The 17,539-nt window shown below is 36.0% G+C and overlaps 1 protein-coding gene and 1 non-coding gene across 4 annotated transcripts in view; one reads left to right on the top strand and one right to left on the bottom strand.

The window, feature by feature from the left end:
- Positions 1-17,539, top strand: part of PLD1 (phospholipase D1) — a 211,984-nt gene that overhangs the window by 105,056 nt on the left and 89,389 nt on the right. For all 3 annotated transcript variants that reach the window (XM_034957720.3, XM_063603007.1, XM_034957721.3), the window contains exons 12-13: positions 7,629-7,710; positions 15,181-15,291. In XM_034957720.3, the coding sequence (XP_034813611.1) occupies positions 7,629-7,710; positions 15,181-15,291 (193 nt within the window). The remainder of the gene's footprint in view (positions 1-7,628; positions 7,711-15,180; positions 15,292-17,539) is intronic.
- LOC112439485 (small nucleolar RNA U13) lies at positions 14,308-14,411 on the bottom strand. The gene has a single exon (XR_003027760.1). It is a non-coding gene; the product is annotated as a small nucleolar RNA U13 (small nucleolar RNA).

Raw genomic sequence — 17,539 nt, 5'->3', positions numbered from 1 at the left:
GTGAGTACTATATTCTTTAAAAAATATTTCTGAAAGTTTGGTGAAGATGTGAGAGAGACTAAAAATAATTTTTCTATTGAGCCTAGATTGTCATGCTTTATGTCTGAACACCAAAATTTTTTTAACTTTTAAATTCAGGGGTACAATTGCAGGTTTGTTAAATAGGTAAACTTGTAGCATGGGAATTTGTTGTATGGATTATTTTATCACCCAGGTATTAAGTCTTGTACCCACTAGTTATTTTTCCTGATCCTCTGCCTCTATCTTCTGAAAGGCCCTAGTGTGTGTTGTTCCCTTGTATGTGTCCATGTGTTCTCATCATTTAGCTCCCACTTATAAGTGAGAACATGTAGTATTCGGTTTTTTGTTCCTGTGTTAGTTTTCTGAGGATAATGGCCTCCAGCTCCATCCATGTTGCTGCAAAGGACATGATCTCATTCTTTTTTATGGCTGCATAGTATTCTGTGGTGTATATGTACCACATTTTCTTCATCCAGTCTACCATTGATGGTCATTTAGGTTGATTCAATTAAACATATAAAGAGATGGAACTCTGAATGTTTTCCTCTCTACTTTCAGCAAGAGAATGAATCAGGGGGTTATTTATTTTTCACGACTGCACTAGGATACCATTTTATTACAACACATCATTAGAAATAAAACCTTCACAGTAACTTCCCTCAAACAAGTAAAGAAAATTCTTGTTGTACAAGCATATTGCAAAAAGGAGCATTCAGAAACTTAACCAAACACTAGTATGTGTAGATCTGAGAGAGTGGGGTTATCTACCAGTCTCTGTATGGAGTCTGTATGTTAAATGTGTCAGAAATAGAATTAATAAAACAGGAGAATACAAAAGAAAAACAATGAACAGAGATTTTTTAAAGAGGGTGTTTGTAAAGGGTAGAGAAACAGAAGAGACAAAGGTTGGGCCGGAGACAAAGGTTATAAAGAAAATAAATCAGCATTGCATTACTAACTGACTCACAAACAAAGACTATTCCAGGTAAAAGAATACATGTTTTAAAAGTATTTAAGTTGGTTTTAAATGCAACATTCTTTAAGTTGGTTTTAATATTGTTAGTGTTTTTCAAATGATGGGTTGAGCCTCTTTAGTAATTGTGTATTAAAATAATTTGGTAAGTTGTGACCAGCATTTAAAAAAAAAAAAGAATGGCATAGGATAGGAAAGGGAAGGGAAAAGAAAGAAAGGGTACAATGTAAGTGGTAATAAGGGCTACTAATTTTGGAAACTTTTATATCAGTTGTAGATAGATAGATAGATAGATAGATAGATAGATAGATAGATAGATAGACAGACTGACTGACCCGGTGTTGCTTTGGGTGTATAATGTATTTCTTTCTGCAGCTTATGGTCCAAAAGTTTGAAAGTTTTAAAGCCACTGACTTTCAAAAATGGTTAGCAAACTTTTTCTTTAAAGAGCGAGAGAGTAAATTTGTTTTAGGCTTTTCAAATCATGTATGGTCTCTGAAGCATATTTTTTTTACAACTCTTTAAAAATATAAAAACCATTCTTAGCTCACAGGCCATACTAAAACAGTCTATGGGCAACATTTGGCTTGTGAGCTATAGTTTGTTGACACCTATCTTAGAAGATAGATTTAATTTACCACATTTTATCAATACTAAGAGCTAAATATAGTGTTTTCCAAAGTTGTACCATTTTACATTTTCACCAGCAATGTATGAGAGTTTCAATTCTTCCACATAATTGCTAGCACTTGATGTTGTCAGTCTTTATTTCAAAGGGTATACAGTAGTGTTTTATTATGATTTTAGCTTGTATCAGCAACATCGTTTCATGTTGAGCAAATTTTCATGTGCTATTTGGACATTGGTTTAACTGTTCAAATCTTTTCCCTTTTTTTTGAGAGGGAGATTGTGTTAGTCTTCTTATTTAGTTGTAGGAGGTATTTGTACATTCTAGTTAAAGTGATTGTTCCATTTCATTCTGGCCTCCATGATTTCTGTTGAGAAATTTTCCGTCTCTTGAATACATTGTTCCCCTCTAAGTAATGTGTTATTTTTCCTCTGAGTGGTTTCAATATTTTCCTTCTGTCTTTAGTTTTCAGCAGTTTGGTTATGATGTTTGGGTTTATCCTGTTTGGGGTTCTCTGAGCTTCCTGAATCTTTAGTTTTATATCTTTTGCTAAATTTAAGAAATTGTTAGCCATTATTTCTTTACACATTTTTTCTGAACTTTCCTCTTTCTCTCCTCCTTCTGAGTCTCCAGTGACACAAATAGTGTCTTATTTATTTGCCTTCAAATTCATTGACTCTTTCCGCTATGACAGGGTCCCCAACCTCCAAGCCAGAATGGTCCCCAGCCTGTTAGCAACCAGGCCACGCAACAGGAGGTGAGCCAGAGCTTGTGGGGGGAGGTAGAGAGCATGAGCATTACTGCCTGAGCTCCGCCTCCTGTCAGATTAGCCATGGCATTAGATTCTCGTGGGAACATGAACCCTATTGTGAACTATGCATGTGAGGAATCTAGGCTGCCCGCTCCTTATGAGAGTCTAACTGGTGCCTGCTGGCCTATCTGAGGTGCAACAGTTTCATCCAGAAATTATCCTTACCCCCAACTCCCACCCATGGAAAAAATTGTCTTCCATGAATCTGGTTTCTGGTGCCAAAAAGGTTGGGGACTGCTGCTCTATGATCTCCATTCTGGTATTGATCCTATCCTGCAAGGTTTGGGGAATTTATTGTTTGCTTTTGTTTTTCTAGTGTTTTTGGTAATAGTGTTTTTCACTTTGAAAATTTTTATTTGGTTCTTCTTTATATCTTTTTCTATAAGACTTTTTTGTCTTTTCATTCATTTTAAGAGTGTTCACCCTTACTTAGAACATTTTTATAATATCTGACATAGCCTTAAGTAGATAATTTCAATATCCATGTCATCTTGGTATTGACATCTGCTGATTCCCTTTTCTGTACAAGATAAGGTTTTTTTTTTTTTTTCTGGTTCTTTGTGTGCCGGGTACTTTTACTGTATTCTAGAAAATTTTATTATTATGTTATAAGACTCTTGAGTCTTGTTTGAATCCTGTGGAGAATGTTAGTATTTTTGTTTTAGCAGGCAATTTACCAATTTCAGTTCAGGCTTAAAGTTCCAACCAGCCTTTTATGAGTGTTGTTTTAATGCCGGTTTTGTTGTTAATGCCTTTGCGGTGCTATTCAGATCTGTCCCATATGTGTGCCACCTAGTGGCCCTTCTGGGACTTCGGTGGTGGTCTATTCCTCAGTTCAGTTCTCAGCCTCTTTGGAGTGATGTTTAGGATGAAATCCATGCATAGGCAGCTTGGGAGTGAGCCAGGAAATCAGAAACAACTTTATGGAGCTGCTTTTCTGAGCTCCTCTCCCCCGTTTTTAGTTTCCCATGGCTTCCCTTTTTAGTCTTCTAGCCAGAAAGATGGGTTTTTATTTACTGTGCTCTGCCATGTGCTTTCTCTGATGGCACCCATGTCCAGAGCCAAGCCAGGCATATTTACATCGCCATTGGAGAGGAGATTTCCCCTGCCTCAGAGGTTTTAGTAACTTTGGGCTCTCCACTGCAACCCTGTCACTACCAGAGATCCTTTGCTTTCTCCCCAAGCCTGAACTAGAGGATTTTTGAAGTTCTCTCTGTGCCAATGCCTGTTTCCAAGTTTTCCCTCCAAGTCAAGGAATCAAAGGGGGAAAAATGTTAAACTTACCACTGGTTAGGTGGTACTTCAAATTCTGTTCTTCTTTTTCTATACTGAGGCTTCCACTTATTTAGCTCTTATGTAATTTTTCTCAGCAATATTTTGTATTTTTCTATGTATAGGTCTTTACATATTTTGTTAAATTTTTTGCTGAGTACTTTATGTTTTTTGATATTATTGTAAATTATATTTTAAAATTCATTTTCCATACAGAACTAGAAATGCAATTGATTTTTGTGTATTTACCTTATAGCTTGTGACCTTGCTAAATTAATTTATTAGTGCTGGTAGCTTTTTTGTAGATTGCTTAGGATTGTCCTATAGATGATTATGTGATCTACGAATAAAGACAGTTTTACTTGTTTTGTTCTAATCTGTATGCTTTATATTTTATTTTCTTGCCTTGTTGCATTGGCTAGTATCACCAGTAAAATGTTGAATGAAAGTGGTGAGAATGCCTTGTTTCTAATCTTAAGAGGAAATCATGCAGTTTTGTTACGTTATGTGTGATGTTAGAGATAGATTTTTTTATAGGTACCCTTTATTACACTATGGAAGTTTTTTTCTATTTCTAATTTGTTGGGAGTATTATTGTTAATGGATATTGAATTTCATCATTTCTTCTGCATTTGTTGAATAATAACGTTTTTCTCCTTTTTATTGTTACTGTGGTGAATTGCATTGATTGATTTCCAACTTTTAAACCAACCTTATATCTTAGGATAATCCCACTTGATCATGACGTAGTATTATTTTTCTAAGTTGCTGTGTTTTTGGTAAATATTTTTACTTCTGTGATCATAAGGGATGTTCTTTAGTTTTCTTGCATTGTCTTTATTTGGTTTTAGTATCAGGATAATGCTGACCTCATTAAATAAGATAGTAAGTATTCCTCCTTTGTTTACTGAAAGAATTTAGGTAGTACTAGCATCATTTCTTTCTTAAATATTTGATAAAATTCAAATATTTAATAAATTCTGTAAATGTTTAATAAATTCTGTAAAGTTGGCAAAGTCTGTAGTTTTCCCTGTAGGAAAGTTTTAATTACAAATTCAGTTTTTCAATAGCTATGAAGTCAGTTTCAATTTCTTTTTATTTTCATTATGAAAATATTTTATTCAAGGAATATGTTTATTTTATTTAAATTACCACAAATATTGGCATACAGTTATTTTTAATAGTTACTATTCATTTAATATAATTATAATGCCTCTAGGCCCTATAGTGATTCCCTGTCTTTCACTCCTTTTTTTTTTTTTGAGACAGGGCTTCCTTTGTTGCCCAGGCTGAAGTGCACTGACATGATTGTGGCTCACTGCAGCTTCAACCTTCTAGGTTCAAGCAATCCTCCTACCTCAGCCCCCCGAGTAGCTGGAACTACAGACATGAGCCACCATGTCTGGCTAATTTTTAAATTTTTTTCGTAGAGACAGGGTCTTGCTATGTTGCCGAAGCTGGTCTCAAACTCCTGGGCTTATGCAATCCTCCCATTTTAGCCTCCCAAAGTGCTGGGATTGTAGATGTGAGCCCATCGTTTCAATCATTTTTTTTTGTCATTTATTTTTGGCCTTGCTAGAAGTTCACAAATTTTACTGATATCTCAAAGAGTCAACATCTAGTTTCATTGAATTTTCTCTGTATTTTTTCAGGTTTGTATTTCATCAAGTTCCACTCTTATATTTATTATTCCCCCATCTTCTTACTTTGGGTTTAATGTCTTCTTTTTCTGTCTTTTAAGAAAGGAAAGTCTGATCATTAATTTTTAATTTTTTGTCTTTCTCATGTAAGCATTTAAAGTCATTAAATCTTCTAAGTGGTACACTTACTTAGAGGTACGTCTTAATATCTCTGCAATCAGGATGCATCTTATGCTCTTACAGTTATAGTTGTCATGATGTTTTCTTTCTTAGTGGTACATGCAGTAACGATGCATCCTACAGTCACTGGTGTCCTAGATCCAATGAAATGTAATATTAAACAATAACTTTGTTTACAAGTAAGTAAAGATTCTTACATAATAATGCTTGGTAAGTTATAGCTGCCTTCTTCTTGCCATGCAGCCATGGTTTATACTTTTATAGCATGATATAACAAAATCTTTTTTTCTTTTTATGCATTATCCTCAAAATTGAGGGCTCCTCAAGAGCTATCTTAAGATTCTTCAAAGTATCTAGTAGAATGCTTAGCATACAAGGGTACATATGTTTGTGGATTAAATGAAATAAATGATGATAGATACTTAATTGCAGAATATAACATTAAAAGTCTCCCCCATACCGAAGCTCTTTGAGCCCATATTTAATGTACACATCAAAAAATTGCAATTGTGTATCTGTTGTTGGATATCTCTCACTTTTGATGAACTAGCAGTGCACAGCAATGCATTTTACTATTTTAAAACAGATTTCCTTTTAATGCTTCTTTGATCTTTTCTGATCACTTGCTGTGCATTATTTGTTTGTTTGCTTGTTTGGACATAGATTACCTTTGAGTTTGTTTCCTACTCTCAATTAAATATGCAAGACTTACACTGTCCAAACTCTTCCATTTGTCTGTTTCCTTATTTATTTTACCCAATAACGTTTCCTTTAGAAACTTTATCTCTTGGTTTTTATTTTCTTTAACTGAATGAAATAGAGCATAAAATTGATTTCTTTTAATCTCCATAGCTCCTTAAAGCACTGTTGATTTCACATGCTTAGAGGGCTGCCTGGGAGGGCAATACTCCAGTGCAGAATTCCATAAGGCTTTCATCCTGACATAGTCTACCTCTGCTCCGTCAGGTCTAGCAGTTCAGTGGAGAAAGGAGTATTTTCTACTGCTTCTTTTTTCTAACTACAGGGAAGTTACATCATGTACATATTTAACTCAGAAACTAACTTTAGAACCCAGCCCCAGGGGAAAAATGACTCTATTGTACTCTTAGCTGCCTTGTGAAGCTTAGCTTACCTTAGCTGCCTTATGCCTTACTGAAGGAGAAGAGCCTAGGAAAAATTTCATATATCAGCCGACCTTCCTTCTCCCATGTCCAGAAAGCCCCAGGTTCCCTCAGATGCTGCTTCTTTGTATAGGAAGTCATGTGTCTGTGTATCTATTAGAATGCTTTTAGTTTGGGGTAACAGAATGTTCAACTAAAGAGGGCTTAAACACTGAGGATGTATTTTTCACATTTAATGTTAAGTCTAAAGTTGGGCAATCCTGAGGTTGGCAGAGTGATCTAGTGATTCTGGGGTTATGGTCTTCCCCTTAGAATTTCAATATTGCTGCACCCCTGTAAGCATCATACTCCCATACAACATCCATCCCAAAGCTGGAAGTGTGGGCAGGGCTTTCTCTGAGAGAGAGGGAGAGAGAGCAAAAGAGAGGGAGGGAGAGAGAGCGAAAGAGAGGGAGAGGGAGAGAGAGAGAGAGAGAGAGTGTGTGTGTGTGTTTGTGTGTGTGTTTCAGGGAGGAAAAACTTTCCCATGAAGCCCCTGTGTACCTCCTCATATATCTCATTGTTCAGGATTGTGTCACGTTGTGCTCTAGCTGCACAGGAGTCTGGGAAAGCAAGTATCTAGAATATTCAGTCTGTGGTGGGAGAGAGGCTCTGACAGCAGGGAAGAAGTTGGAGATTGGCTGTGGGTGGGCAACCAACAGTACCTGTGTGCATATGTGAGCATGTGGGTATGAGAGACAGCGAAAGAGAGTGGGGGAGAGAGAGAGAGAGAGAAAGAACTAAGATTGATGTTTTGTATGGCTAAAGGCTATTTTTCCCATACGAAGTTGTTCCTAGACTCATAGTAAAGCTTTGGATTACCCATCACAATGGAGGATGATAATGGGGTTGAATTGGGCTGAAATTGCCTTTGCTTCCTATGACACAATCAGAACTTTATATTTCGTTTTAGTTACTTAAAATCTTGGTTTCATTGTTTCAGGCTGAGTCCAGAAATCTTCCTGAAACGCCCAGTGGTTGAGGGAAATCGTTGGAGGTTGGACTGCATTCTTAAACGAAAAGCAGTATGTACTTTCCCAGAAAATGCTGACATAATTTTTTAACTGTCTGTTGTCTCTGAAATGCTTTTCTTTTCAAAGCCTTTCACACGTATAACTTTTCACTTTAGAGTTTGACAAAAAGTAGGATAACTAATGTTTTCCAGTTCATTTGGTTCTATTTTATTCCTATTGCTTTTGAGTGCATAAATATTTTAGACTAATTCACAGCATGGATTATGTTAGCATCTCTAATTCTTATTTTTGAATCAGTTATGGGCAGTTAATTTTATAGGCAAAACAATTATAATAAAATTTCATCATTGAATAATAAATGATGAAATGGAGCATAGCATTTAATTGTATTCATTATTTTGTCATTTAAGCAAAAGAAAAACTCATCTGGAGAATGGTTTCAGCTAGATGGGGCTAACGTGGTGTAGAATAATATTAAAGGGGGAGGAATAGTCACAGTTGGTGGTGTTTTTTCTCTAGTTTTGGTAAAGTTCATGGTAAAAATGTGAAACTGTTTCCTGTGGAGTTGACCCTGTACATTCTGGGTGAACAATGAGTGTGTGCTTTTTAGGTATAAAAAGTAAATAACTGAAGCAGTCTAGGCTCACTAATGACTGCATTCATATTTCTAGTGATTTTTTTAATGTAATAGGCCCTTAAAATTAAATCAGTTTAAATTAAAAATAGATCTGGGATTTATTATTTAGCATGTCCAAATTAGGAAGTGCTAACTTTTTGCTATTATCAGAAACTGTCTTAACCTTTTTTTTTTTTTTTTTTTTTTTGTTGTTGTTGTTGTTGTTGTTGAGATGGGGTTTTGTTCTTGTTGCCCAGGCTGGAGTGCAATGGTGCAGTCTCGGCTCACTGCAACCTCTGCCTCCCAGCTTTAAGCAATTCTCCTGCCTCAGCCTCCCAAATAGCTGGGATTACAAGTGCCCACCACCATGCCTGGCTATTTTTTTTTTTTTTTGTATTTTTGTATTTTTAGTAGAGACAGGGTTTCACCACGTTGGCCAGGCTGGTCTTAAACTCCTGACCTCAGGTGATCTGCCCACCTCGGCTTCCCAAAGTGCTGGGATTACAGGCTTGAGCCACCGCTCCCAGCCAACCTTTTTTTGTTCTGTCATTAAACATGCTAGCAGAACGTGTGGAGCCTAAATAATTGGGGTTAGCATTTTTCTGTTTCTCATAGCCTTCACTCATTTCTTCTTTCCTATCCTCTGCATTCCACTTTTTCTTTCCCCATTCACTTTCCCCTTTTCTTTCTGTATCTTTCCCCCATGCATTTACTTGAGTATTTCTGGGGATATCCACAAATATAGTCAGACCTCACTGCTAATATTGAAAGCAAAAGAAATTGATAATATTTATTTGAAACACATTCTGCCAAACAACATCATTTTGATGGATAGTCTAGTTTGTTTCATCAAATTCCATCATAGAATTCCGGTTACAGAATTGGACATTTTGATTCTGAAAACATTATTCACATATTTATTAAATAATTCATCATATGGTTACTGTCTCCTATGAGCCAGCTTCTACAGTAATCACTAAGAATGCCACCATGAGTCAGATTTGAGCCTTGCCAATGGAGAACTTGCTGAGGGACTCATGTCTTGGGCTCAGTCCTAGCCTTACCAGACTACTTTCTACCTATTGAATGGGCAGTAACTTTCTCTATGTTTCTCTCAATGAAATGGCATCTTTTCCATTTTCCCTCAAGATTCTATTTTAGTACATTTTTCCAGCCTTGCGTAGCAATCTGTACTAATACTAGTAAATTTTTGCTTATAATATTTAATCAGCACCTCACTGTTTTAGGTTTCAATCAATAGGTATTTATTGAATGTTTTCTATGTGTAGGGCATTTGGCTAATCATATGAGGATGTACATAAATAAAAGCCATGATTCTTAAGTTGAAGGAGCTTATAAAATCTGCAGAAGTGTCAGTTGCATGCAGAAACAATGCCCCGATTTAATGGCAAGAGGGAAAGCATTGGGCTTTCCCAATGGAAAAGGTCCAGTTGGGGAGCCCCACACAACATGAAGGATGTGGGGCATTTAGGATGGACAAACATTTTTAAAAGGGAAAGAAGAACTTTCTAGGTGTAGTAAATGTAAACAGCAGTGCCAAAGACTTTGTCAGGCACAGTAGGGTGGTTCATCACATCTGAGTGTTAGCATAGCCGGATGGGGGATTAAGCTGGAACTGCTAGTTGCAGCTGGGATGCAGAGGCTTTGTGAGCCAAGCTAGTGGTTTGACTTTATGGGAGACAGTGGGGCAGTACTGTGCGGGGCAGGGCGGTGTGGGGAAGCAGGGGTGGTCTGATCAAAATAAAGTGTCGGACCCCGTCTCTACTAAAAATACAAAAAATTAGCCAGGCATGGTGGCGGGTGCCTGTAGTCCCAGCTACCCGGGAGGCTGAGGCAGGAGAATGGCGTGAACCCGGGAGGTGGAGCTTGCAGTGAGTCGAGATCGTGCCACTGCACTCCAGCCTGGGCAACAGAGCAAGACTCTGTTTCAAAAAAAAAAAAAAAAAAAAAAGATGTGTCGGGAAGGTGACTCTGATAGTGGAAGAAACTGGGAAGAGCTGATTCAGAAAGCTAAAGTTTAGATCACTTGAAGATACAGTGTCTACAGGACATCTAAGTTAACTGGAGGAAGCTAGTAAATGCCTCGGTAGGGCTCAGGAGGAAGATCCTGCAGGCCTGGCTTCCACCTCTTGTTTGCTGGCATGCGCTTGTTTACTGCCCTTGGCATACCTGTCTGGTTACCTTTTAGGACATCTAAGTTAACTTGAGAAAGCTAGTAAATGCCTCGGTAGGGCTCAGGAGGAAGATCCTGCAGGCCTGGCTTCCACCTCTTGTTTGCTGGCATGCACTTGTTTACTGCCCTTGGCATACCTGTCTGGTTACCTTTTCTGTCTCTAGCGTGACTTCTCTTTACTTTTATGGCCCTTGAACCCTGGCGAGGTCCCTCGTGAACACCATGGCCAAATAAACATTATTGCCTGATAACAGTGCTTCATTTCCATTTCATCCACTTCTTGGAGCTTGTAATTTTTAAACTGTGGGTAGCGATATTTAAAATTTCCTAAAGAAATAGTAATACAATTAAAGATTGATTTCTTGGTGGTACATTTAGCGGAGTTGCTCTTCCTTAATCTCATTCCACCATATTATTACTTTGTTCATAAATTTTTTAACACTCGGATCACTCCAAATTGACATTTTATATGCACATAAATATGGCTTCACATAAATAATTTAGTTTCTGAAAGCCACACACTAGCTTTGCAAAGTATGAGGTTGAAACATAATATTTGTTTTTTGCATTAACGGGTCCCAGAGGTCCACAAGGTTTATTAAAATGAATGTTTTATTTTCTTCTGTCTGATTGTGCAGATATTCTGAGAGGAATTTAGGAACTGTCTCTGCCTTATAGCCAACCTATGGCAAACATCTCTTATGATGGCTGTTTCTTAAGAAAAAATACAATATTTTATGTATCTGATTAATAACCAAGTTGAACTTTTCCTATTTCTTTGGCCTTCTGATCTGCAATGCCATCATTTAAAATAATAAAAGCCAATCTTCAGAGGCAGACTGTTCACAACTCAAAGAAATCAGCATCTCAGGGCTTTCCACAGTTCTGCACTTGCTATGCTAAGAGGTGAGATAAGCTGCATCATACTTATGGCAGCCGAATCCCCACACGCAATTTTGTGTATCTCAACCTTAGAAGCTTGTGATATTTCCTATGAAACTTAGACTAATGGGAGAATTTGTCTTCAGGTTGATTTTCTGTCCTGGATCACAAGGCACAATGTAGAGTTGCAGTCAGTGACCAATAAAAGGGAAAGTTGTCCAGGACTGAGAAATGACAGGAATAGTCACATCTCTACACAGAAAATCAAATGAGTCTTATCAAAGTGGTGGGCAACAGTGGCTTGCAGGGAAGGTATCTTCAGCTTCAAAAATGTGCTTCAAACAAAATTGGATTTTAAAAAAAGGCACATGAGCTTTTGTGCTCTTATATCCCAATGCTGCCTGCTTTTAAACGGTGAGGAAGTGATTTCTTTATATCCTTTACTTTACATCTTTACATTTTCTTAATATATTGTATTGGGGAAGTCCTTGGCAAGTGACAAAAACATTAGTGAGCATCCTGGGTTGGGGGGTGGGGTGGGCTAAACTGTCTTCAGGCAGTGGACAAACTTGGCTGCATTTAGAAAATATTTTCACTATGCTACCTTGAGCAATCGGAGGAAAAGTTGGCTAAGAAACAAAGTCACTGATTTCCACTATAAAAATTTTCTTTTCATTGTCTTCCCATGTAGTCTGAATATCTAAAGCTTCTAAAGATTTCTACTGTTTATAGTGTTATGTCTGCTCTACTTGACAAAAAACTAATTAGAAAAGAGGACAGAACTTTCATCTTTTAAAAGTCATGTTTTATGAAATTTATTCTATGGAAACTTTGGGTCAGCTGAGTTCACCAAAGATAAGAAACACTGCATTGCATAGGCAACTCCAGTACATCTGTTTTTCTACTTCTCCTATTAATAATTTCCGTCCCTTTCTTTAAGCAAAAAGTAATTTCCCCAAGGGTATTTAAAGGCACTAGGCACTAAAGCATGGGATGTTTTGAAAGTGTATTTTTTAAATTGCAGAATTAACATCATCAGGTTTTTTTTTCCTTTGGCTTTCATTTTGCAGAAATATTTCCCACATTTTGTATAAGCCTGCACTATAACAACCTGGAAAATGCCTTCATCCCCAAGGAATGATTCATTCGCCTTTGCCCTTTATGGCTAGAGTTTATAATAGTCAATACCTTGACCAAAAGAAGAAGAATGCATTGCTTTATTATCACAGGAATCTTGTCACTAATTAACTGTTTATTGTGGCTATAGGTGTAGGTAAACAATTATAAACCACATACAAATGAACTTTCTATATTTAATTGCTTCCTCATTGGTCATTTGTCTTTAAGCCAAAAAGACAAAGTCTCTACCCTATTTCCTTTAGAATTATTTCAATGAGAAAAGACAGTATAGAAGAAAATGTCAGGTATTAATAAATGGAGAGTAGTAATGTAATCCATTAGTGTTAATATCTCTATTATTTCAAAAATCCATTAGTTATGCAGGTAAGTAGAAAACTGTAGGATTCAGGCCAAGTTCCTAATTTGCAACTACTACTCTTCATGAGTAATAATGTCTTAAGCCTAAGAAGCAGAATTTCATCTGCTTAAAATAAATGGGTCATGATGAAGAATGTCAGGTGTAATGTTCTACTATTTAGGTTGAAATTTTGGGTTTTACCCTTTGTATTATATCTTTTAGTGAGAGGCTTTTTTTTTGTAACCATTATTCAGTGCTGAATTCTAAAATATTCAAATACCAAAAATAGACCTGAACAGTAGAGGAGAAAAATAAAATAATATTGTAATTTTCCTTTAGAGCCCTTCATCAGTGGTTAATTACAGAGCACTCTCTGGCCAGACCATTAAAATTAATCTGTTCACTTTCTGCCTACACTTTTACTTCTTTACTGAAATATGTATTTATATTCTTCATTGTAATAGTACTTGCATAATTATAATAAGTAATTAGCAAGTGCTAAAAGCCAGCTGTTAACCAGAGAAATAGTATGACATATATATTCTTCTTGATCCTGCTTTTTTTTAGAGCAAGAATGAGTCTTCTAGTACTCAAATCTTGTTAATGCACACCAGAATGTAAATCTAGCGTGCACCTCCAGAAATACATACACCTTTAAGATATTACTAACACCATGAAAGATAGAGTGTTAGTATTTTGAAGTGTTGTGTTATTATAAGGAATTTAGGGTCCAAAACGTGCTTTTTAGTATTGGCAGAACAATATTACAGAAATGTTTATGTGTTTGGTTTGCTCTAAGATTTTGTATCTTGTGATGTGATCTAGAATCTAAAAATATTAACTCCTATTTATATGAGATCGTATAGCATTACAAAAAGTTTTAGTTCTTGTAAAGTAGGTGTGTTCAACCCAGTAAGATATCTTAAAGATTTTTGTTCAAATTTCCCTTATAAACAATGACTAATCACCATGGAATCTTAATATAAACTGTAACAAAATTATTTTTTATTATGGTTTATTAAATACACCTGCGTCTGTAATATTCTAGAAAGTATTATGGAAAATTTTTACCTTTAATCTCTATGATATTAAATGTCATGTGTCATTTAGATACATAATCCAGTATGTATGCAAAATGTTTCAGAATGCTTTCAGAGCTGCTGGGTGCAAACAATGCAAATTAAAATGGTGCAAACTATACAAAAATAAGGAGGATTCAAGCCTAAAAAGTAAAAAAAGCAATCCACAAGGTGGGGGTGAATAAGCCACAGTTTCCTGGAGGTAATACATTCTGAACTATACATTGGAGGGGGATCCATGAGTGGGCAAGCAGAAGGAGAGGAGCATTCCAGTGAGGGGCAGTTTAGCCTAGCCTGAAAGCCTGTCACCAACCAGAACTAGAATGGAAAATACCAGTGTTTTTCTATACTATTAGCTATTGGACCTGGTCTTTTGGTTTTTGTTTAAATCTTTTTTTCAGATGAGATGGGTAATGTGCAGACGTCGTAAGAAGGTTCGAGTGTGGCACATCTCACACTTGTGCGTGAACACACAATCATCATGCTCATGAACTACAAAAGGATTGGACATTGTCCTTTTGATTATTAATATTGTTAAATAATTGTATTATTTGTATAGCATGTTAGCATCTACAAGGCACTTTTGATTTAATTTGACTCAATTAAATAGGCCACAGTGACCTTGTCTATTTTCTTTTAGATCCAAGGTCTAAGGAAGGATGAATCAATTGAATTTGGGTGTCCATTTTTATACTAAAGTTTTCAATGTTTTGGATCTTTAATCAGTTATTGATTCTTTCTTGATATGACGAGTTGTAAGAATGGAAGGGAGATAGATTTTTATTTTTAATATTTGTGTCTCAATATACACACTTATGTGTCACTTCCTTGTATTGCCTTTTTCATTAAAATTTTATCTTACTTGTTTATAAAAGAAGTTAGAAAGTACAGTGCAGGCCAGGTGCAGTGGCTCATGCCTGTAATCCCAGCACTTTGAGCGGCTGAGGCGGGTGGATCACTTGAGGTCAGGAATTTGAGACCAGCCTGGCCAACATGGCGAAATCCTGTCTCTACTAGAAATACAAAAATTAACTGGGCGTGGTGGCATGTGACTGTAATCCCAGCTACTCAGGAGGCTGAGGCATGAGAATTGCTTGAACCCGAGAGGTGGAGGTTGCAGTGAGCCAAGATTGCACCACTGCACTCCAGGCTGGGTGACAGAGTGAGACTCTGGAAAAAAAAAAAAAGAAAGTACAGTGCAAAGGAAAAAGAAAATGAATTGTAACTTCCCTCCAGAGATACTCATTCCTCCATCGGTTTTCTCCTGTGACAGCAACAAGGAGTGAGGATCTTCATAATGCTCTACAAAGAGGTGGAACTCGCTCTTGGCATCAATAGTGAATACACCAAGAGGACTTTGATGCGTCTACATCCCAACATAAAGGTATTCAGGTTCATCTTGATAACCAATGTTTCTTTATTATTCTATAGGATTTTTTCAGGTATGTTTTGTTCTGGGCAGTAATAATCTATAGAATGCCCAAATGTATATTTGATCAAATAGCATTGTGTCCTCAGAAATAAAGCAAAATACTGTACTTTCTTATCTTCCCTACATTGATGGGGGTAAGCAGATCTCACATTTCTGCTTCTCTGACTCTGATAATTGAAAGTGAAAGTTTAGACAAGAACATGTTTCCTGCAGTTGTTTTGATATTCATGAGCGCTATCAAGTTCTCACACTTCTCATTAAGATTATCCTGGAACCTCTTAGATGTGATCTCCCTGTGACATCCCCTGATCACGGATAGCAGCAAAGAGATCTCCTCTAGGATTAAAAATGCCTTAAAAAATCAATGGCACCTAGTATAAAATACTAATAAAGTAAATAAACATGAAAAGCAATTTGAAAAAGTTCTTTGATATTTTGCCAAATATCTAAAACCTATCAATAAATATAACCCAGTCATTGAGGTACATCAAGACATAATGAATTAACAAACCTCCAGCAGGCTTAAAATATGTAACAATTGTATGTTTCACTTGGTTAGAAAAAATGAAAGTGTTTTCTCCCAGAGAATGATTTATTAGGTTGCATAATTTATATATATTATTTATTCATTCACCAAATTTCTATCAAATACCCACTAAAGATGTAATTTTGCAACACCAACAACTGTGAGGGAAGAGCTGTTAAAGGAGCAGAGATTTGTATGTTACTGAAGTTAAACTGGTATAAATACAAATTAGAATGTTACAACTTTAAGATGTTACATTTAACTTCAAAGAAAATAGCAATCAAATATATAGCTATTTAACAAAAAGAAATGAGAAAGGAATTTAAACATGTCACTACAAAAAATCAACCAAACAAAACAAGACAGTAATGCAGGAAATGAGAGACAAAAAAGCTATAAGACATGTAGTAGAAAATAGTAGCAAAATTACAGAAGTATCTTACAAATAATTACTTTAAATGTAAATGTATTGACCCCTCTAATAAAAAAACAGAGATTGGTAGACTGGATTTTAAGAAACCATGATCCAACTATATGGTATCTACAGGAGACTCACTCTAGCTGCAAAGACACAAATAGGTTGAAAATGAAAGGATGGAAAGGGTATTTCACACAAATAGTAACCAAAAAAGAGCAAAAGTGGCTAAACTAGTATCAGACAAAATAGACTTTAAATCAAAACATGCTTACAAGAGACAAAGAAGGACATTATATATTAATAAAAGGTTCAATACGCAAGATATAAAAATTATACATATTTATGTACCTAATAACAGATAATCGAAATATATGATTGAAAGGAGAAAAAGACAGTCTATGGTAATAGTTGGAGACTTCAACATCTCACTCTCATAATGGTTAGAGCAACCAGACAGAAGATAAGTAAGAAAACAGAGGACTTGAACGTACAGTAAACCAACTGGATCCAATGGGCATACAGAACATTCTACCCAACAACAGCAGGATACACATTCTTCTCAAGTGCACTTGGGGCATTTTCCAGGACCATCTGTTAGGCCGCAAAGTAAGTCCTAATAGATTTTAAAAGGTAGATATACAAACATCTGTCTGACCACAAGATAATGTTAGAAATTAATAACAGAAGGACAACTAGAAAGTTCACAAATTTGTGGAAATTAAATAACACACTGTTAAGCAATGATCAAACAAAAATTCACAAGGGAAAGAGAAAATACTTAGAGACAAATGAAAATGAAACAACATACCAAAATTATGGGACACAGAGAAAGCAGTGCAAAGAGGGAAATTTACAGCTATACTTGCAAGAAGAAGAAAGATCTCAAAATAACAACCTAACTTTACAGTTTGAGGAACTAGAAAAAGAAGAACAAACTCAACCTAAAACTACCAGAAGGAAGGAAATAAAGATTGGAGCAGTGAGAAATAAAACCAGAGGATAGAAAAATAATACAGAAAATCAATGAAACCAAGTTGGTTTTTTGAAAAGATAAAATCAACAAACCTTTAGCTTGGTGGGCTAAGAAAAAAAAAGACTCAAGTTACTAAAATCAGAAATGAAAGTAGAGACATTACTACCAATTCTACAGAAATAAAAATGATTCTAAGATATTACTGTAAGCAATTCGATAACCTAGAGGAAATGTACAAGTTCCTAGAAATAAGAAACCTAACAAGACTAAATCATGAAGAAAT

This window comes from Pan paniscus, chromosome 2 (assembly GCF_029289425.2).
Source record: "Pan paniscus chromosome 2, NHGRI_mPanPan1-v2.0_pri, whole genome shotgun sequence".
In the NCBI taxonomy this organism is placed as follows: Eukaryota; Metazoa; Chordata; class Mammalia; order Primates; family Hominidae; genus Pan; species Pan paniscus.
Note: the sequence above shows the minus strand (reverse complement) of the source record. Positions and strands in the feature narration are given on the sequence as shown.